The sequence below is a fragment of the Nycticebus coucang genome, chromosome 12, assembly GCF_027406575.1.
Source record: "Nycticebus coucang isolate mNycCou1 chromosome 12, mNycCou1.pri, whole genome shotgun sequence".
Taxonomy (NCBI): Eukaryota; Metazoa; Chordata; class Mammalia; order Primates; family Lorisidae; genus Nycticebus; species Nycticebus coucang.
Genome location: NC_069791.1, coordinates 17,220,904 through 17,237,576, shown reverse-complemented (window position 1 = coordinate 17,237,576; position 16,673 = coordinate 17,220,904). Strand labels below are relative to the sequence as shown.

General features: G+C 51.4%; 1 protein-coding gene across 1 annotated transcript; it reads right to left on the bottom strand.

The window, feature by feature from the left end:
- Positions 1–2,924: 2,924 nt before the first annotated feature.
- On the bottom strand, positions 2,925–8,733 carry WNT10B (Wnt family member 10B). The gene is made up of 5 exons (XM_053555893.1): positions 8,175–8,733; positions 7,213–7,326; positions 6,836–7,098; positions 4,711–5,084; positions 2,925–4,116 (listed from the first exon to the last, which is right to left on the bottom strand). The coding sequence occupies exons 2-5, from the start codon at positions 7,284–7,286 to the stop codon at positions 3,658–3,660; spliced, it is 1,170 nt and encodes a 389-aa protein (XP_053411868.1). The 5' UTR covers positions 7,287–7,326; positions 8,175–8,733; the 3' UTR covers positions 2,925–3,657.
- Between the last annotated feature and the right edge of the window lie 7,940 nt (positions 8,734–16,673).

Genomic DNA, 16,673 nt, shown 5'->3' with positions numbered 1-16,673 from the left:
CTGTTAACAAGGAATCTGTTTATAACGAAGAGTTATATCTATCCCAGGTCATTCCTGTTAGGGCCTTTGCCCTGATAAACTGTGTTTCCATTTTTTTTTTTTTTTTAAAGACAGGTTCTGGCTATGTTGCCCAGGCTAGAGTGCAGTGACTGTCTACAGGTGCAATCACAGTGACCACAGTGCAGTACAACCTTGAACTCCTGAGTTCAAGCTATTTTGCCTCTGCCTCTTAAGTAGCAATAAGCTGGGACTGCAGGAGAGTGCCACCACACCGGGCACCTCTGTGTTTTTGAAGCCAAAAGACTCTTCCAGTGTTATTACAGACCTCTAGCATAAGCATTGTGGTACTTCCATGTGATTACTCTTTCCTTTTTTGTTTTTTGAGACAGCCTCAAGCTCGCTGTACCCCTGGGTAGAGTGCTGTTGCATCACAGCTCATAGCAACCTCCAACTCCTGGGCTCAAGTGATTCTCTTGCCTCCATCTCCCAAGTAGCTGGGACTAGAGGCACCTGCCACAATGCCTGGCTATTTTTTGGTTGCAGCCATCATTGTTGTTTGGCGGGCCCGGGCTGGATTCGAACCCGCCAGCTCAGGTGTATACATCTGGCACCTTAGCCGCTTGAGCCACAGGTGCTGAGTCCTTTCCATTTATTTTCCTAGAAATTTCTAGTAACACCCTACCAGGTGACACCCCCATGTTGACCACTAAAATTATGTGTTTCAGTTCCTCCCTAGTTTCCTTCCCTACCACACCCACAGGCCCTGTAGGACTCTGACATGGAGGTAGAACCTGTCAATGTTCCTGCCCAAGACTTTAGATCCTCTCAAGGTTGTTTCCCAGGTGTAACAGAAGAATGGAAATGATGACGGCCTAATACAGTCAGCAGCAAGGACCATGGTATTTGAGTCAGGACTAATCTCCCAGCTCTTCCATCCTTTAGCTTCTGGAGTCTAGAGAAGAAAGTTTCTATTGCAGCAGGAGTGCTGCCCAGCTAGCAATTAGCTGGTCATTGCCACTCCCCAATTTCCCAGCCACTTGGTAAAGGCCAGAGGGAATAGAGCTCATCTGGAGTTGAAGAAGGACAAGAGGCCAGACTTACAGTCCATCAGTCTTTCTTCCTCCCTCTAGCTGCCTTTGAAACCTAGTAAAAGCTGAAGCAGTAGCCACCAGCTCTGTGGGTTGCATATTCCAACCATGTCACTAACCCCAGGCCTGGGCCTGAGCCCAGTGCGTATGCTAGGAACAGCGGTTGGCCAGGGGAATGCTGGTTGTAGGCCTTGCTGACAAAATCCTTTTGGAATTTGTCAAGGTTGTGGTTTAAGGCTTAAGTTTGCCACAGAGTATGTCTGATGAAAGAAGGAAAGCTAGAAAAGAAAGGGAGTATGGAGAAGGGAAACAAAAAAACTGAAATATTCTTGCTGCAACTCCATTAGAGAGTCCCTTCCTTTTCCTGAGTATGAAAAATTTCAATTCTGGATATTCCTTATCATTATTCATATCTAATGCTCATTCTAGGTGCATCCTCTCTCCCTTGCTCTTCCCCCAATACACATTCTAGGTTCAGTAAATCCCTAATGTAAGAATGGAACATCTCCTGCCTCCATCAAATTTTTAAGCCCAGAATTCTCTGCTGAAGTAAAAATTTGAGACATAAAATTTTGCCATAAAGTATTATCCTAACCCAAGACTTCTCAAAATTTCCTTGCTACCCTGCTGCTACACTCCTTTCACCTCATTTTGAGAGTAATTTGGATTGCAGATGTATCTGTTGCCTAGAGAAGTGGACAGAACTATTTTTATATTCCCTGACCAAGGAGATGACCTGTTAAGAGTCAGTATCTTGCAGCCCCTTGTAAGTATGTAGTCATTTGTAAAGTTCTAAAGCTAGGATGCAGGCTCAGTGCCTATACTTCAGCGGCTAGGGCGCTGGCCACGTAACACCAGAGCTGCCGGGTTCAAACCCAGCCCAGGGCCTTCCAAACAACAATGACAACTATAGCCAAAAAATAGCGGGACGTTGTGGTGGGTGCCTGTAGTCCCAGCTGCTTGGGAGGCTGAGGCAAGAGAATCGCGTAAGCCCAAGAGTTGGAGGTTACTGTGAGCCGTGTGAAGTCATGGCACTCTACCCAGCACTCTACCCGAGGGCGATACAGTGAGACTCTATCTCTACAAAAAAAAAATAAATAAATAAAATAATTCAATGAGAGAGCATGCTGGTTTTGCTGGTTTCTAGAGCAAAAAACTCACACTTCGAGTATAGGAATCCCTTTTATATGTTTTCCATGAGTCTTGCATCTGCTTCCAAGTTCTCTCATTTGGAGCCAGAGAGAAAAGTACTTGCTGTTTTAGGCCCAACCTCAATGTTAAGATACATTTAAGACTGGAAAACCCCTAGAACAAAGATAATCTTATGGTCTAGAGCATGGGTCAACAAACTAGAGCTAGAGAACCAAATATGGTCCTGCAGCCCATTTTTGGTGAAGTTTTATTGGCTACTCTATGCCCATTAATTTATGTATGGTCTATGGCTGCTATTGATCTGTAAGAGCAGAGTTTAGTTATTATAACAGAGTTGAGTACTTGGCACAAAGACCACAAACTTAACATATTTACCACCAACCCCTTTAAAACAGAAAAACAAAATTGTCAACCCTTATTCTACAGTAGTGATCAAGGTGAAATCGGCAGTCAAGGCCCATAGTAAACAGGGCCTATCTAACCCCTCCCACCTAGAAGTCCCTCTTGGTTTTTACAAACTAAAAGTTGCCAAGTAAGTCACTGAAGACCATTTCAAATCCTTTGTGAAATTAAACAGGACAATTAAGTCTTTGAGTGTAGGAGAGTAGGAGAATTCACCTGGAAAAGAAGCCATGGACTTGGATCCCAAGTGTGGATATATATATCACCATCTGCATCCACTAGTCCAGTAACTTAATTTATTTTAGTTTCAAACAGGAACCAAGAACAACTCTCAGTATAATAAATTACCTATTCCCATCCCTCCCGCTGAAGAGGAAAAAGAGGCCCTAAGAATCTAGGGAAAACCCTTCCTTTGGAGGGTCTCCTTTAACATGTGAATGAAAGGAGACAACTTCCCTAATGGGCTAGACAGACAACTCTCTGGGGATTCAGAGGATAGAGCACCCCAGTACTCTGTTGTTCCCCAAGAAAAAACTCTCTACCACTGCTTCCCATTACCCCACAAGAAGGAGCCCAGGCTGCAGTTGAGGAATTTGGAAACAGCAAATAGGAATGGGTGGTCTCTTTCTAGATACAGGTCTATGGCTCCATACAATGCCTGGGGTTATTCCTCAAGAGAGAAGAATGGTCAAGCTACAGGGACTCCCTAGCTAAAAGGGGCATGGAATCAAGTTAAAGGGACCCTGGAGTTGTGAAGGGGAAGCAGTACAGTGCATTTCATCTTAGTCCATTCGGGTGTTTAAGGAGCAGAAGAGTAACAGTTTTCCCCCAAGGCCCTCCAAGTTTGGGAGAGAAGGCTGCACATTCACAGAAGCCACCTGACTCCCACCACCCCCAAAGCTGTTTTCCAGGTAGATATTTTGAGCCTCCAGGGACCAAGATTGGCCCTGGATGGAAATCAGAGCAAAGGGCTGAAAAGGTAACCCTCTCACCCAGCCCCAAGGTGAGCTTACTCTCACTTACACACATTCACCCACTCTGTGACCTTGCACTCATCACACAGCACATAGCAGCACCAGTGGAAGCGGCAATGGCAGCGTTCAACTCGGGTCTGCCGGAGCACATTGTGCCCACGGCCGCAGCACAGGCTGCCACAGCTATCCAACAGGTGGCTGGTCTTGTTGCAGGCCCGGCCCCTCGTGCCTGGGGAGCCCATGGTGGGGTCTCGCTCACAGAAGTCAGGAGACTTCTCAAAGTACACCAGCTCTCCTGAGAGACGACGGGGACGCAGGCGAGGTTGGAAGGCTCCAGAATTGCGGTTGTGGGTATCAATGAAGATGGCCCGGCCCAGCCGCTCCCTCAATGCGGCCCCCACGGTCCGGAATTCTGGAGCTGCCCTCCAGCATGTCTTGAACTGGCAGCTGCCTGACGTGCCATGGCACTTGCATTTCCGCTTCAGATTTTCAGTTACCACCTATAGCATCAGAGGGAGAAGAGGTGAAGGGGAGGGCAGCAAATGGACAGAGCACAGAGGCTCAGTAGAGAGAAAAGAACAGAGAATACAGGGAGGGACAAATGGAGGCAAGAATAACATAGACTATCAGAAGAGAAAGAGCATTACGAAGTTAGATAATAGCCTGACTCTCTCATTTTATGGTTGGAAAACTGAAGCCAGAGCAGTGTGATTTGTCCGTCTTCAATCACTAGCTGGTAACAGAGCCAGGGCTCAACTCCAGCTGTCCTGACTCCCAGTCCAGTGCCCTATCCAGAACTGGTAAAATAGGGAGTTGGCCCAGAGTGCACCTAAATACTGGGGAAGGCAGTAGCTACTATATAAAAAGCCAAGAACTAGCCACTATGCCTGGTGCACTGTTTGCTAGCTCAATCTTAACTAAGTATAATTAGGCTCTCTTTACAGATGCACAACTGAGGTTGGGTGACTTGCTGAAAGTGAGAGGCAATCACCCACTGTACCTTGTCCTATTAGTCCTATTATTTTCCTGTCCCTCTCAAACACTGGCCAGGCCTCACAAGCTAGGGAGACCCAGGACAAGATGTATACACATACCTGGCGCCCCACCCTGTTGTTGTGGATTCGCATTCGTGCCTGGATGTCCCGGGGAGCTTCCCTGGAATCCAAGAAATCCCGAGAGAACTTCTCTCCAAAGTCCATGTCATGATTACAGCCACCCCATTCCCATGTGTCCTGGGGGCCAGGGCTGGGGCCTGAGCCAGAGCCAGGGCTGGGCAGGGAGTGGGGGAAACTCTTGCCTCGGGACAGTGCCTGCAGCTGCAGCAGTTTGGCCCTCAGCCGATCCTGCTCACCACTGCCCTTCCATCCGCAGCTGCAGCTCACCAGTTTGCCCAGGCTGCAGGCCGTGGCTACCGCATGCATGACGCCAGCAGCCAACATGGAGAAGGAAAAAGCACTCTCACGGAAACCTGGAGATGAGACGGGTGTGATGGTGGAGGTAAGGTTGGCAGGCATCAGAATGGGAAGGTAGAAGGAAATAAATAGATCCCCTCCAATTCCAGAAATTCCTAACTGAATCCCGACCCTGCCATTTACCAGCTGAGTGATTTGAGAGAAAGCCAAGGGATGAAGAAGAGAACTGAAAGTACAGAGTCTCATCTGGGAGAATGCTTAGGAGACTTGAAAAAAAAAAAAAAGCACAGAGCCTCAGTTTCTTCATCTATAAAGGGCAATAATGGGTCAAGATGATCTCTGAGGCCTATTCTCACTCTGTAAATCTGTGGTTTTCAGGTGTGGATGAAAGAGCTAGCCCAAAGGGATAGACCTCTGGGGTTAGGAGATGACTAAGGGGGAGTCCCTGAGGTCTTTGAAGATGTAGTCACTGAGTTCTACATCTGAAAGTCTTAGAAATTCCCCAGACCTACAGGGAGCTTGGGTGAGGTGGGAGCAGAGGCCTTGGGGTTCTTTTTTTGTCTTCAGGGTTATTTTAATCAGTGTTTAACTACCCACCACCCCAACACCCCCAAAGCATGGAACTATAGAGCTGCCTTCCCTTCCCAGGTTCTAGTTTTATATTTGCCCTTCAAGACTGCCCTTTATGTTTATCCTAACATGCTATTACCCTATAAAACACTGCGAGGAGGAGGGAGTTGGGGGTGATTTTCTCTAAGGCTCTCTTAAAAGGTTGGCTTCTTTGTTATGTTTTAGGGGTCACAGAGACTCAGGATGACAAGCCATCCCCAGGTTTACATAGACATGCTCACTATGTGGGCATCAAAGCCTTTCCCTACACCCAGCTATGTGGGGAAGGAGGGAGACCCTCACTTCATTTTAGGCAGGGGCTCTCTGGAGCCCTAGGAAGATGAGAGGCAGCACCTCCTTAGAGGCCATGCTGTTCCTACCTCAGGATCCAGGGCTCCTGGGACAGCCTACTGATCCCCCAACCCCAACCCTCCAGGGGTGAAGCTGTTTGCACATGTCTTGGGAATTTCCCTGCAGATAGCAGCTGCCTATTAACCCTATATTTCCCAAATCATTGCCCCCACCCTCAGGCTGAGCCCCCATGGATTTTTACTCCTCCAGAAGTGAACTCTAGCAGGGCACGGGGAACAGCAGCAGTGTCTCCCAGACCATGCTTCCCAGACCAGGCTGGCAGTGACCTGTTCTCTGTCCCTCCAGCCATTCCTCACCTGCTCAGGTGGGTGACACCTGGGGCCCCCACAGCACAGAGGAGGGGGCTGCTCCCCAGCTTCAAAGCCATCAGGGTCTTTGTTCCCAGCTTTGGCTCCTGGGAACCCCAGCAATTAGGGGAGCATGTTTAACCCTTAAACGGTTGGGGGCGTCACCCCACCCCGGCTGAGACTCTGGGGACACCAGCCTGGACTTGTTCCTCAAATACGGAGAAGGGAGAAAAATAGGGGAGGGATAGGGGTCGTTTGAAGCTTCCTGGGCTGGGGGCATCTCTAGTTCACAGGTGCAACCTAGATCAAGCTGGGCGGGGTGAGGGGGCTAAGTTAGGAGAGCAGGGACCCAGCTGCCTTGCCCGCAGCGCGCAGGTGTAAGTCAGGAGTACAACGGCCCAGACGGGTGGCCAGACCCGGCTTGGCGCGCCAGCGGTGGGGGAGATTCCCGGGAAGGCCCCTCCCGGAGCCGCGCGCCTGGGCCTGCCCCCCAACCCCATAGCCTCCGTGGTGGCGCAGAATCGCCCAGCCCAGCTCACCGCGCTTGAGGATGGCGCTGTGGTGCGGCAGGCGGCCGCCGCCCTCCAGCGCTGAGCAGTTCCAGCGCTGGTCGCGCAGCTGGTGCTGACACTCGTGGACCGCAATGTGCAGACCCTGAAGCGCAGACGCTGTCACGTCGGGGCTGCGCAGGCACAGGCCTAGTTGTCGCTTGCTGAGTCCAGACAGCGTCAAGCACACGGTGTTGGCCGTCAGGGGCGGTTCACCGGGCAATTTCAGACCCAGAATCTCATTGCAGAGAGCCCTGGGAACGGAGAAGGCGTCTCGGAGTCTGCGATCCAAGCCTCGTGCCCTCTCCAACTCCCCCCACCCCAGTGGTGCTTCTCCGGTGGCTGGGTAAGCCACGGGAACTGCTCACCGACTGCACAGCGCCAGGAACAGGAGACCCGCGAGGCCCGAGGGCGGAGGCGGCGGCCGGGGCTCCTCCAGCATGTCCAAGCCCGGAGGCTCCGGTGCTTAAATCGATCAGGACCTGGGGGACAGGGAGCTTTGATGAGGTTTCTGGAATAGGGTAGCTCACTGAGCAACCGAAGTATCCTCTACCGTGGGCTTCTAACCCACCGGTGTCACCCCACTGACCCTTCTCATTCCTCCTCAAACAGAGCAGTAAGAATCATCTCTTGGTTCCCAGAGTCCCTAAGTCTTGAAGGTCTTGTAGAAAGAAGAGTCCAGCCTCCCAGCTCAAGACTCACGCCAGCACCCCTGGAGCCCTGCCCAGTCAGACACAATGCCCGGCACACCGACACACGCAAACTCATACACAGACTCACAAATACTTGCTCCAGGACCTCACCCACCCGCTCCCTCGTCCAGGGCCCCACATACTCTATTCCCCACCCTTACAGGGCTGGGGGTGGTATAAGAAGGGGGTTCCCCACCACCTACAGGCGTGTCATCCCAGGTGCCCTCAACCGCAGGCAGGTTCCAGGGTAAAGGTCTAAGTATGGGCTCTCCCACCCCATTCTGTCCCCTCCCTGTGCAGCAGAGAAAGAGGAGAGGCTCCAAGTGTGGAAAAGACAGGGAGGTGAACCTGGCTACCTCCTGAAAGGGACTCCGGCAAGTGGAGTCCCCCACTTTCCCTAACTACATGCTCTCCTCAGCACAACACCCATCTCATCCCCACTCCTTGGTCTCATGGTCATTGCCCTCCAGATCTGGGGGCACTCCTTATTCTCTGAGTCGTTATGCCTAGCAATATCGCTGGTTCTCTTTGCCTTTCTGTGCTTCCGTGGGTGGACGCGTGTCTGTCTGACTACCCGGGTGCGTCGCTCGTCCCCACGTGTGCGTCCCTGCCCTCCCTGCTTTCCCAAGTCCAATTACCTCCAGTTGTTCAGGTGCGGGGGTCGGCGACCAGCACGCTTGCGTCGCCTAGGTTGGCTCAGACTGCTTAAAACCTGGGGAGACTGCGTCAGGTTCTGCCCCCTCGGCAGAGCCACATTCTTCCAGAGCCGGGCCACTCCTCTTCGCTGCTTCTCCAGCGTCGCTGCTGCCGCCGCAGCCGCTGCCAGGAGGAAGGGGGGGGAGAAAGGGAGGGAGTGATCTAGAGAGCTATCAAGAGAGTGAGCAAAGAACTGGGGGCTCTGGCTCTGCTCGGTGGCTCTACAGGGCTGATGGAGCTTCAGCCCCACCCCAGTCCTGGGCATCCCCACCCTGCCCCGCACCCGCCTCCTTTACCAGGGGAATGCAGCCTCCCCCTCCTCCCAGCAAACACACACACCCTCTCCCCCGACACCGGATTAGGCTTGGCCCCACTGAAGTGGGTGTGGCTAGAGCTCCTCTCACCTGCTCTGGGGTTGCCAGGCTTCGGGGAAAGTGTAGTGACCCAGACAAGGGCCCAGGCCCAAGTGGCCAAAACTTTCATCATTTCTCCTTGCCTCAGTTTCCCCACGAAGAACAAGGTATGGAGGGCACCTTTGACCAGATGAGGATGGAGCCGAATGGTCTTCAGGCTTCTCTGATGTGGGACAGTTGCACGTAGAGCCCACAGCTAGCACACACTCAGAGTGAACAGGGGAAGCGAGGGTCTGGGCGGTTTGGCTCCCGCCCTCTCCAACTCCTGGGCCTGCCCCTTGGGAGGGATCAGCTTTGGCCTCAGAGTTTGGCCCTAGCACATGCTCTGGTAGCCCCAGGGATCTTCAGCCTGCCTCGCGAGCATCCTTAATCATGGAGGTTTCCTATCCTTCCCAAAATTCCTGGGTCTGCACTTCAGGTGGCTCGGATTTCCGCTCCAGGCTGCAGACTTGCTTCACATGGGCTGGAGAGCCTCAGGATCCCAAATTGAGCCCAGCCCAAGGGCAGCCAGGGAAGAACCTGCTCTTGGGGTGCACGTATGAAGGCAAACCGCCTTAGGAAGCTCCAGCGGCAGCGAAGGGGTTAGGCGCCACTGTGCTCCCGCCTGACTCACCCTCGGCGGCTCTAACCACTGCGGGCTATTTTTGCCAGAGAGGGGCCCCAGGCTTCCCAGCCGCCCCCCGCCCCTGCCAGACCGCAACCCAAGGCACGGCTGGCCCCGCGCACCCAGAGGCACGTTGACTCAGAGACTGCCCCCCAGTAAGTAGAGGCTCAGGGCTGATACCCACAGCCACAGTCACCTCTTCCTTGGTGGTGGCAGTGAAGTTCCGCTGAGCAGCCAGCATGTCTGTGCTGTTGCAGGTCCTGCCCCATGCTACAGGGGTCACTGTTGGATAGGGGGCACAGCAGTCTGAAGTGAGGAGATCAGCAACTTACATATGTTGGAATATTTACTGACCTCCAGGCCAGAGCAGACTGAGAGTAAAGTGCCATGGTCCCTGACACTGGACAGCCTGGACCAGGAGGTTTGTCTCTCTCTAATCACCTCTGGAGTGAAGGAGAGGGAGCCCTAGTGCTCCTGACTCTCCTTCCCATTTAGAGGACAAGAGCCAAACCATGTGTGGTTTTTGAGGTCATGAGACTCTGCAAGCCCTATCTCAGTAGTTTTCACCCTTACACCTGGATTCAGTGATCACTGCCGATGTCCTCGATGTCCTTGTCCTTTTTTCCTGCACATCAGCCTGGGACTCCAGTCAGGTTCCTGGAAGGGGAAATAAGGTTTCCTAACCCCCTTTTTTCCATGGGGATGTCATGGACATTAGTATTTCTCCTTATATCTCTGTTTCCCTCAAATTTTGGATTAATTTTTGCCTTTGATTTTACTGATGTCTGGCTCCAGCACACACACTCAGGTACCAAGAAGAGGCTAGGGTCAGAATAACTACCAGAGGTTTCAACTTCTCAATGGCCCTAGGGCTCCCCAAGATGGACTGTTCCAAATCTAAGGACCAAACTCCTATTCTTTCTCTCCACTGAAGCCCAACTCTGGGACAAGAGGCCACAGCCAGGCAGACTGGGTGGCCTGAGCTGGCCCGCAGTGCCCTCAGCCCGACCGGCTGGCCTGAGCTCTGACCCTCAGGCGGCTAGAGGGCGGTGGGACAGGCGGGGCCTGGAGAGGGCTGCGGGTGCACACCCATTGCCTAATACCCCAAGCACGCGGCCAGCTCTAGGAGAGAGAAGGGGCGGGAACCAGAGAGCCCTTGACGTGGGTTGGGGCCATGACAGGAGGGGGAAAGTGGGGGGCTGTCATCACTGCAAGGAGGGAGTGGGAACAAGCTGGTCCCCTTTCTCTTCCTTGAGAAGAGTGGAGGGCTGTTCTTCCCTCATGGAGATGAGGGTGTATCCAGAGCAATGTGAGAAAGAACACTGGGGCCCTGGAGGGCGGGGGTCAAAGAAAAGAGTAGGGGCCCCTGGAGATTGGGGGATCGAGCAACTGAGGCGGTGGCTAGAGCAGCCTCCTCAGAAACCTCCTCCTATTCCTCCCCCCACCCCATGTTTGCTTTGGCCCGGGGTCTCGGGTGACTCATCTGTTGCTGAGCCGCTGATAGGGGCGGCCAGGCCCGGGGAACCCAAATTATAGGCCCAGGAGGGATGGATGCACCCGTGGCGGTGAGCTCAGCTGCACTGCCCACCCTCTGCCTCACTCGCCTTCTGCTGCAGCACCATAAGCCACCACCTGGAGGCACCAAAGAGTCTGCAGCCCAACTGTGCTGGACTCTCAGGAAGCCCCCCACCTTAAGCAGTCCATCCTAATAAATCTGAGGGATTGCCTTAGACAGAATTGTGTCCCCTTCTTTACTTGGGACTAATGGATGGGCTGTGTTTTCCCAGCCTCGGGAGGCAGTGCTGCTGGTGGTGCTTCAAAGGAAGGTAGGCTCTTCTGGCCCACAAATTCTCAGCCCTGGTCCCCTTCTTCCTCTGCAGATGGCAAAGCCCCTTTCCCTTCCATTTTTTCCCCTATCCCTGTTCCAGAGGGATGGTTTGCTACTGATTTTCTATTTCAAAACTTTAAAGTAATCCGTGGTCAAAAGTGACTCAGAGAAAAATAAAACAAGGCAAAGGAGATTGGTAGTGAAGTTCTATTTTATAAAGGGGGATGGAAAAGTAGGCGCAGGAGATATGAGGAAGGGTATTCCAGAAGCAGGAAAGCAGGTGCACAGAGCTTAAAAAGGATCGTGCTTGGTATGTTCAAAGGATGCTCAAGGAGGTCCATGTGAGTAGCGAGGAGGAACCCACAAGGGAGAAAGTGATAGCAGTGAAGTTGGAAGACTAAGAGGAAGCAGGGTCAGATCATATGGGGCCTTGTAGGCCACAGTAAAGATGTTGGCTTTTACTTTGAGTAAGATGGGGAATCATTGGAAAGGATGCCTCTGGGGGCTGTGTGGAGAACAGTCTAGGCAGGCAGGGTGGAAGAAGGGGGAGCTGTTAGGAGAGTACTGCAGCAATGCAGCCCAGAGTGGTGGCAGTAGAATGGTGAGAATGGATTAGATTCTGCATATAATTTGAAGATGGAAAGACAGGATTTGCTGAATGATTCGACAAAAAGTGCAAGAAAACAGATGAGTCAAGGATGATTTCAAGATTTTTGTTCTGAGCAACTGAAAAGATGAAGTTGCCATTTCTTGAGATGGAAACAATTGAAGAAAGAACAGGTTGGGGGAGGGGAGGAATCAAGAGTTCAGTTTTGCATGGGGCATGGTGGGTCATGCCTGTAATCTAGCGCTCTGGGAGAGGAGTCCAGAGGACTCCTTGAGCTCAGGAGTTCAAGACCAGCCTGAGCAAGAGCGAGACTGTCTCTACTAAAGATAGAAAAATTTAAAAAATAATAATAGAAAAATTAGCTGAGTGTGGTAGCCTGTCTGTAGTCCTAGTTCAGGACCCTGAGGCAGGAGCATCACTTGAGCTCAGGAAGCTTGAGGTTTCAGTGAACTAAGACTATGATGACTCCACTGGAGTCTAGTTGGGTGACTCTTTCTAAAAAAAAAAAATCGATTTTGGACGTGTAAATTTTCAGATGTTTATTCAAGTGTTAGGTGTGTAAGTCCAGAGTTCAGGGCCAGAGATTGGGTCTGGCTGATCCAAGTAAGCTTCCAGTGAGGGAGGAATGGTTTTCTAGAAATAAAATGAGAATGTATTTCGAGAATGTGGACGTGTTCAACTGTGTCTGTTTTCCCAAAAAGGTTGATTAGGATGAGAACTGAGAATTGACTCTTAGGGCCACAAAAAAGATGCATGGATGATTTTGATAAGGAAGTGAAGTGAGTTCGAAGTGTGATTGCAGTTGAAAGAGAAAAAGAAAAGAAATCGGTGCTAGTAAGTAAAGCAACACTTTGAGCTTTATAATAAAAGAGAGCAGAGGAATGGGGTAATATTGGACAGTAATGTTTTTCAAATGAAGTTTTGGGGGTTTTCAGGTGGGAGGTATTTCAGCATTTTTGCATGCTGATGGGCACGTTCCAGTAGAGGGATAAATTGATGATGCAGGAAAGAAAGAGGGGACAATTGATAAAGTGATGATTTGAGCCGGGTCATACATGGTGAGATCCAGACATAGTACCATCCAGACCTACAGCCCTTTTCTTCTTCCCCGCCTATTCTTGGTGGGTGGAACAAAGGATGCTGACTGCTTTCCTCTCTTCCTACCTCTACTTGACACCAGTAGCTGCAGACAGGGCTTCCCTGTCTTCTACCTTCATGAAATTGTATCAATCCACCAGTCTAAAAGATGTCACCCAAGTCCTAGTGGGGATAAATATCTAAGGGACAAAGAACAGACTGCCCATTGTACATTGTCCATTTATTTACTTGAGCTATCTATGATGGGTGCTCTCTGCTCAGGTACTATTGGCTTTTGAATTTGTATACCTTGTCAGTCAGGGATGAATCCAGGATCAGATACTCTGGGCTGGGCAAAGAGAAGGATATTTCCCTCAAGAATAACCTCCTTTGGCTCGGCACCTGTAGCTCAGTGGCTAGGGTGCCAGCCACATACACCGAAGTTGTGGGTTCAAACCTAGCCTGGGCCTACAAAACAACAATAATGACAACTACTACCAAAAAATAGCCAGGTGTTATGGCAGGCATCTGTAGTCCCAGCTACCTGGGAGGCTGAGGCAAGAGAATCTCTTAAGCCCAAAAGTTTGAGGTTGCTGTGAGCTGTGATGCTACAGTACTCTACTGAGGGTGACATAATGAGACTCTGTCTCAAAAAAAAAAAAAAAAGAATAACCTCCATCAGGTTAATATACATTTCACTTTACAAGTGCCAAGGTCAGGAGTTTAAGGCCAGCCTGAGCAAATCAAGACCCTTTCTCTATTAACAATAGAAAAATTAGCCAGGCATCATGGCGGAAGCCTATAGTCTCAGCTACTCTGGAGGCTGAGGCAGGAAGATTGCTTGAGCCCAGGAGTTTGAGGTTGCTGTGAATTAGGCTGAGGCCATAGTACTCTAGTCCAGGTGACAGAGTCTTGTTATCTCAAAAAATAATAAAATAAAATACAAATATTCCAAGAATATTAATTACATTTACCAGGCATTTTCTCTTTAGAGTGATTTTCCTGCTTCAGAAGGGAGGCCTGGTCATTTTGGGAATTCACAACTCTTTAGGATTAGGCCTGGGGAAAACTGGTCAGTCAGAAAGCATTCTAAAAGACAGAGGAGAAGGAAAAAAAAAAAAAAAGACCCAAAGGGAAGCAAGAAGGTTTTTTTTTGTAGAGACAGAGTCTCACTGTACCGCCCTCGGGTAGAGTGCCGTGGCGTCACACGGCTCACAGCAACCTCTAACTCCTGGGCTTATGCGATTCTCTTGCCTCACCCTCCTGAGCAGCTGGGACTACAGGCGCCCGCCACAACACCCAGCTATTTTTTTGTTGCAGTTTGGCCGGGGCTGGGTTTGAACCCACCACCCTCAGCATATGGGGCCGATGCCCTACTCACTGAGCCACAGGCACCGCCCAAGGGAAGAAAGAAGGTTTTAAAAAATATTTTTACCAGCTCAGCGCCTGTGGCTCAAGCAGCTAAGGTGCCAGCCACATACACCTGAGCTGGCGGGTTCGAATCCAGCCCGGCCCGCCAAACAATGATGGCTACAACCAAAAAATAGCCGGTATTGTGGCAAGTGCCTGTAGTCCTAGCTACTTGGGAGGCTGAGGCAGGAGAATCCTTTAAGCCCAGGAGTTGGACGTTGCTGTGAGCTATAAAGCCACGACGCTGTACTTTTTTGAGGCTCTGTCTCAAAAAAAAAAAAATTATTTTTACCTAACTGTCAATTTTGAGATGGGCCCTTAGCCTGCTATTGCAGCACACTGGCAAACAGCTGGTAAGATGGGAAAAGCATGGGCCTTGAGTCAAAATGGTCTGGGTTTTAATCTAGCTCTACTATTAAGTCATTTATTAGTTTTGGATCTTGGACAACTGCCTGATCTATTTTTAATTCTTTAAATTTTAAAGTGGAGAGAGAGGAGAGATATAAAGGAGACATAAAGGGCCCTTCCAAGGGCCCTCTGTGGGTGGTGGTGGGGCATGATAACCAGGCTGGCAGTGCCCCCTATGCCCTACACAGGGAATGGCAGCTGCTTTAATGGGAGGCCAGGGTGGCCTTGAAGCTGAGTTGGGGTCCTGGGGAAAGAAGAGAAAAATATACAATAAATGAGACGATTGTGGGTACTCTGGGTCCCAGTGTGGTGAGAGCGTTGAGAACCATAGGTTTAGGGGAACACAGAAACCTGGCAGAAAAATCCGAAGAGAAGCAAAACACATGGAGGCACAAGTTCCCTTTAATTTAGGTTCAGTGCAGCCAGCAGGCCTTTTCTTCCCTGTCTTCTACCACCATATGCACATCTGACATCTCCACCACTGCTCATCCTTTCTCCTATTTGAGACAGAGTCTCTTTCTGCCACCCTACGTAGAGTGCACTGGCATTTTCATAACTCACTGCAACCTCAAACTCCTGGGCTCAATCTATCCTCCTACCATCAGCCTCCCAAATAACAGGACTAGAAGCACATGCCAGCATCCCCAGATAATTTTTCTATTTTTTGTAGAGATAGGGTCTTGCTATGTTACTTAAGCTGGTCTCAGACTCCTGGGCTCAAGTGATCCTCTTACCTCAGTCTCCCAAAATACTGAGATTACAAGCGTGAGCCACCATGACAAGCCTGCTCATCCTTTCTGACCCTCATCTTTAGAAACTCAGCCACTCCAGGTCTGGTCCATTTTGATACTACCTTAGTTGTTGGCTCAGGTCCCTCCCCCAGTGACTTGCACTGGTTGACACACGCCACAAGGTGACACACCATAGGGTGCCACAAGGTACATGGGGTGACAGAGTGACACATACATGCCACATATTTAATCTCTCCATACACACATTCATCCACCCACTCCACTCACAGTTCCAGACACTCTGTACTCCTCAGTCAAACTTCTGGGTCTCTCCTGTCCACAGCCACCACCTGCTTCCAGACACACTGCCCCAGGTGGTGACTGTGACAGATGACTGATCATCCCTTCTGACCTGAGCTACATTCCAAAATTCTTTGGAAAGTTTCCTAACCTCCTTCTTCAGGATAAGGAGTTTCTGCACACACTGACACACAGCAGTGTGCACCTTCAGAATACACGAGTGCATTCCTACTTGCGCTCACATTCACATTGTCGTACTTACACACCACACACACAGCTGCTTGTGCCGCTCCTTCTGGCTCACATGCCCAACGGTTGCTGCTGCAGGATTCTCTCCACTGCCTGGCTCCTTTGGTCAGCTCATGCCCCCAAACCACTCCCGGGATTTCCCTGACCACAGCCCGACCCACGCCCCGGTCTCCCCCTTTTCCTTCTCAGTCCAGCCATCGGGGGTTCCTGGGCGGTTAAGCGTCTCCCCGGAGTCCCTGCCCAGAACCACATCACCACAGCTTTCCTTCCGCCGCTCAGGCTGGGGGAAAGAGAGGACGCCAGCGGGGCCTAGGGTGACGTCGAGGGGGCAGCCCCACTGCAGGCGTCGAGGCGGGCTGGGCTCCTGGCGGGTTCTCCCCACAGCACATTGTCGCCGCGCCCCCTGGTGGATGCTGGTCCCCGACGGGCTCCGGACGCTAAGAGAAGTGCGGCGGGCGCGCGTGGGAGGGTGTCTCAAGGGGAGGGGTCCGAGGCCAGAGCAGGCCTGGAGGCGGGGGCCACCGGGCAGGAGGCGGGGGTGAGCCCCGACGGTCAGCGCGTCAGCTTTAGGCTCAGACGTGCGGGAGCCAAGGCTCCGCTCGTTGCCCATTGTCTGCGTCCCTAACCGGTGCGCCCTAGTGCCACAGTGCGGCTCCGGAGGGGCAGCCTCCTCCCGTCGCTTCAGCCAGCGCCGCAACTATAAGAGGCGGTGCCGCTCGCCGTGGCCGCCTCAGCCCACCAGCCGGGACCGCGAGCCATGCTGTCCTCCGCCCGCCCCCAGTGTTGTTAAAGCCAGACTGGGAACTCTCGCCAC

What these genes read in the sequence shown, in the direction of transcription:
- WNT10B (XM_053555893.1), bottom strand. Translation starts at nt 7,286, where the DNA reads ATGCTGGAGGAGCCCCGGCCGCCGCCTCCGCCCTCGGGCCTCGCGGGT. An exon ending in TTCCTGGCGCTGTGCAGTCG is followed by an intron (nt 7,099 to 7,212) that starts GTGAGCAGTTCC and finishes CTCCGTTCCCAG; the next exon opens with GGCTCTCTGCAATGAGATTC. An exon ending in CAGCGCCATCCTCAAGCGCG is followed by an intron (nt 5,085 to 6,835) that starts GTGAGCTGGGCT and finishes TCTCATCTCCAG; the next exon opens with GTTTCCGTGAGAGTGCTTTT.